The following is a 4,062-nucleotide window of genomic DNA, read 5'->3' on the forward strand; positions in this document are numbered from 1 at the left end:
CACCTGATGATCTATTCTAGGAATAGCTTCCTCTTTCCCTCTGCTTCAGGAGTCCGTTTGAATCATTTCTCCCTCCCTTTCTTATGCAAGTGCATCAGAGGAGATCTATTTTAGAAATAAGATATGAAAAAGTCAAACTACTCAGACAATGTACTGCAAGAAGTGTGCTTAGAGAGGCACTACGTCTATCTTTTGTAAAGTTATTGTTTGCAGCAACTCTTCAAAAACACACAAAACTAAAATTTGAATTTATGTATTTTAATGAGAAAATATTATTTGGACTAGATTCATAATTTAATGTAGACACCTTTTTAAAATTCTTTGTCTTAAAACAGGCATGCTGGGAACAAGAACATCAATATTTAAGATGCCATGCTAATTCTGGACAGGGAAGGAGAAAAATGAAAGGGAAAAATTTTACAGCCCTATGACAACTACAACTTTTTTTTTTTTTAACTTAAGCAGGTCACACCAGAACAACAGTTCGTTTTCCAGCAAATTACCTAAGAACTCTAAAGGAATATAGCAAACAAAAGTGCATTTTACACAGTGTATAATCATTCCTATTCACAAGCATTTACATCTCTTTGCAGCCCTTTAGCTTCTTGGGAAAGTTCTTGTAGCAAACAGAAAGACTTGTCCATGGGAGACCTATCCGGTGACACTGCTTCATGTTACCAGTCAGCTATCTAAATTCTGCTAGGGTTGCCCTTGATGCTTTCTTAGTTTGGGCTTATTTCATTTTCTTTTTTCTTTCTTTTCTTTCCTTTTTTTTTCCCCCTTCCAACAATAAAATAAATAGCTAAAAGGTCTCTAAGTAACAGGAAAGTTAACATCCCAATTAACTTTCCCATCCCCCCTTCCCACCCCTAAACCTGGCCAGAAATGGAGAGTAAACATTCACATTACAACAGGTACTTGTAAAGTGGGCTTTGCCCGCTCGCCCGCCAAGCAATACAGATTCAAGTTCACTGTTTACATTTTACCGGGCGCCTTTGTAAACAATACTACAAGGTTACTTTTAGTTTTGTTTTGCTTGTGTTGAGGACAAGCGTCCCCTTCTCAGTTTGGCAGCCTCTCCCCTAACTCCCCGTGCCTGGAGCGTCTGGCAGGAAACAAAACCCAAAACAAAACAAAACAAAACAAAACAAAACAAAACAAAACAAAACAAAACAAAAAACTCCGCAGAAGCTGGGGAGGCAGGGCCGCTACTCCAGGAAGCTGTGGTCCGCCCAGCCCCTGCCGGATGGGCGGAGGCGAGTCGGGTAAGGAAGATTAGTGGTCCCTCTTCCCGGCAGATTTCCAAGACGTAAACGAGATCCGGCCCTCCGCGGTGCGGCTGTAGCCCTCAGGGGAGATCTGTTCGAGGAAACCTCTGAGGCGGTTTCTCTTGTCTAGGAACTGACTGCGCGGTGTCCTGCGCCCCGCCGATCCCGGCCGAGGGAAGACGCGCTCCTCTCCGCGAAGGCGGGAGGCAGGATTTCCCCTGCCTTTTAAATGGGAGGGGGTTTCGGGGGGCCGGGGAGTCGGAAGGCTTGGCCCAGGTGCTCCCTGCCTTCCCCTCTTGTGGAGACGAGGACAGCTCCCACGCGCCTCCAGGCCATCTGCAAGTTTGTGTTTTGTCTCCTGGGTCCAAAACAAAGTTCTCCTGGGGGAGAGAGGGTTGGCCGAAGGTGAAATGGACAAGTTAGGGTGGCGGTCTTAGATGGGGGGAGGGCAGGGCTGGGAGGCGGGGAAGGCGTATAAGCTGGCAGGGAGGGGAACAAGAGGGGGCTCCGGCTGCTGCGGGTCAATGCACCGCCACCGAGTGCAAGGCGGAGGCCGGGCTGGTGAGCGTTTCACTGGGAGTGGCGGGGCTGCTTTGGCTGGTGGCTGTCTGCGAGGACGTGGGGCTGAGCGAGGGCGGCGAGTTCGAGAGCAAGGTGGGGATGGGCGCGGGCAGCGCGGGCAGCGCGGGCACCGCGGCCGGGGTGGGCTTGATGGGCACCGGGATGGCGGGCAGCGTCTGGCCTGCTGCGTGGCACAGCGGCTTCAATGGCACGCCGTAGGCGCTGTAATCGCCACTAGCCATGGAGATGGGGGTGGCCGAATCGATCATGCCTGCGGAACCGTACACGTGCGGCCAGCCGGTGCCCAGCGAGCTGCTCATGGTAGTCAACTGGTTGGGGAGCGGGTAGGCGGCGGGCACGGGCTGCATGGCGGAGAAGGCCAGCCCCCCAGGCATCTTGTACTCTCGAGCGATGATATTCTCGATGGCGAAGGGGTGCTTGAAACCCGATGGCTGCGCCACGCCGCCCAGGTTGTAGGCGGCAGCGGGCATCTGTGGCAGGTGCGTGCCGGAGGCCGCAAGCGCGCTGAGGCGCAGCTTGGCCTGCTGCTGCAGATACTGCGCGGCGTCGGCGGGCTTGCTGGGCGCCAGGTGGTCGGACTTGAGCACCTTGAAGCGCTTGCGGCGCCGCAGGAAGCTGCCGTTCTCGAACATGTCCCCGCAGCTGGGGTGCAGCGCCCAGAAGCTGCCCTTGCCCGGCTGGTCTGGCCGCCGCGGGATCTTGATGAAGCAGTCGTTGAAGGATAGGTTGTGGCGCAGACTGTTCTGCCAGCGCTGCGTGTTCTCCCGGTAGTAGGGGAAGCGGTCCATGATGAACTTGTAAATCTCGCTCAACGGCAGCATCTTCTCGGGCGAGCTCTGGATGGCCATGGCGGTCAGCGAGATGTACGAGTAGGGCGGCTTTTGGTCGCTGTACGTGTTGCGGCCCGGCCGAGGCATCTTCTTGTTTGCCCCCTTCTTGCTCTGGGTCCGCGCGGGCCGGCGGCTGCTTGGATCTGAACAGGGGGGGAAGATAACGGGAAAGGGGGAGGCATGGATGCACAGACAGACACCGCGAGGTCAGCCGGGACGAGTACAGACCAGACGTGGTGGGTAGGGGCTGCGGCGCCCGATCAGCCTGCGCCCGCGCTGTGGAGCTGGCAACTTTGAGTGCAGAGTGGGGTGCGGCCAGGGGGCGCGGAAGGGGAAGCGGATGAGCGGCGCGGGGGAAGCACGGACCTGGAGCGGGGTCTGGGGCAGGGATGCAACCGGAGGGCTCACCTTAAAGTTGCTCCAAGTTGTTCGTCCGCATCCGGGATGGCACTGCAGCTCTGCGGTCCCTCCTTGTGCTCAGCCGGGACACAGTGTCTGGTCTCGGTTGGGCTCCGCGCGTCTCTGAGCTTCGCAGCTCAGCCCTGCAGCGCCCGGAGCCGGCCAGTCCGCAGCGCTTCTGGCGGTGCGCTCCCCGGGCGGCCGAGCTCGGCTGCGGAGTCCCGGTGCAGACGGCAGCAGCGGCGGCCTCGGGGCTCCGGAGGGCGCTGCTGTGGGCTCCGCGGCTCCGCTGAGCTAGGTGGCTGCCTCCATGTCCTCCCTCGAACCATCTGATAGTTTTAAGCGGTGACAGGAGCAGAAAAGACCCCTGTAGCGGCGCTTCATTAATGTGCCACTTCTTAGCTATCATATGACAATCGCCTTGGGAGGAGGAGGAAGAGGAGGGGGAGCGGGGGCTGCAGAGGGAGGGGACTGAGCGAGAGGGGAGAGCCTGGCCAGCTCTGGTTTCTTTCACACCTATTTACATGGACACCTTGGCCAATAGGAATCACTTCCAGCTCAAGACTGGGCGAGGGGGAAGAGCCTCGGCCACCGGTGGTGAGCAGGACGCCGGCCAGGGTGCGCGGTGTGAAGGTATGAGGAGGTGGCGGCCGCGGAGCAGGGATTCAGGCGACCACTCACGTTCACAGACCGAGCTGCCGCGCAGATGATGTTTGACATGGAAATTGCTTGGCTGGGGTATTCTGTTTCCTCTGCATTGTATCGGGTTTGTATTGTTAGCTAACGTTAAGGCACGGCTTTCCCTTGAAGCAGACCCTTTTCCTGCGCTTGGCAATACGGGGCTGTTTGCATGGGTTATTATAATGAAAATAGACCCTTCCCCCTAGTCTTCCAAGAGGCAGGTCAAAGTTTGATTTGACCTTCCTAGGCTGCTGCCATAGCTCTACACACTGGGTGTGTAGCCTTAAGTGATGGGGTTTAAA

General features: G+C 56.1%; 1 protein-coding gene across 1 annotated transcript; it reads right to left on the minus strand.

Annotated features, from left to right (window-relative positions):
• Positions 1-242: 242 nt before the first annotated feature.
• Positions 243-3,454, minus strand: FOXB1 (forkhead box B1). Its single transcript, XM_058737536.1, has 2 exons — positions 3,089-3,454; positions 243-2,823 (listed from the first exon to the last, which is right to left on the minus strand). The coding sequence occupies exon 2, from the start codon at positions 2,765-2,767 to the stop codon at positions 1,790-1,792; it is 978 nt and encodes a 325-aa protein (XP_058593519.1). The 5' UTR covers positions 2,768-2,823; positions 3,089-3,454; the 3' UTR covers positions 243-1,789.
• Positions 3,455-4,062: the final 608 nt, after the last annotated feature.

This window comes from Neofelis nebulosa, chromosome 7 (genome assembly GCF_028018385.1).
Source record: "Neofelis nebulosa isolate mNeoNeb1 chromosome 7, mNeoNeb1.pri, whole genome shotgun sequence".
Lineage (NCBI taxonomy): Eukaryota > Metazoa > Chordata > Mammalia > Carnivora > Felidae > Neofelis > Neofelis nebulosa.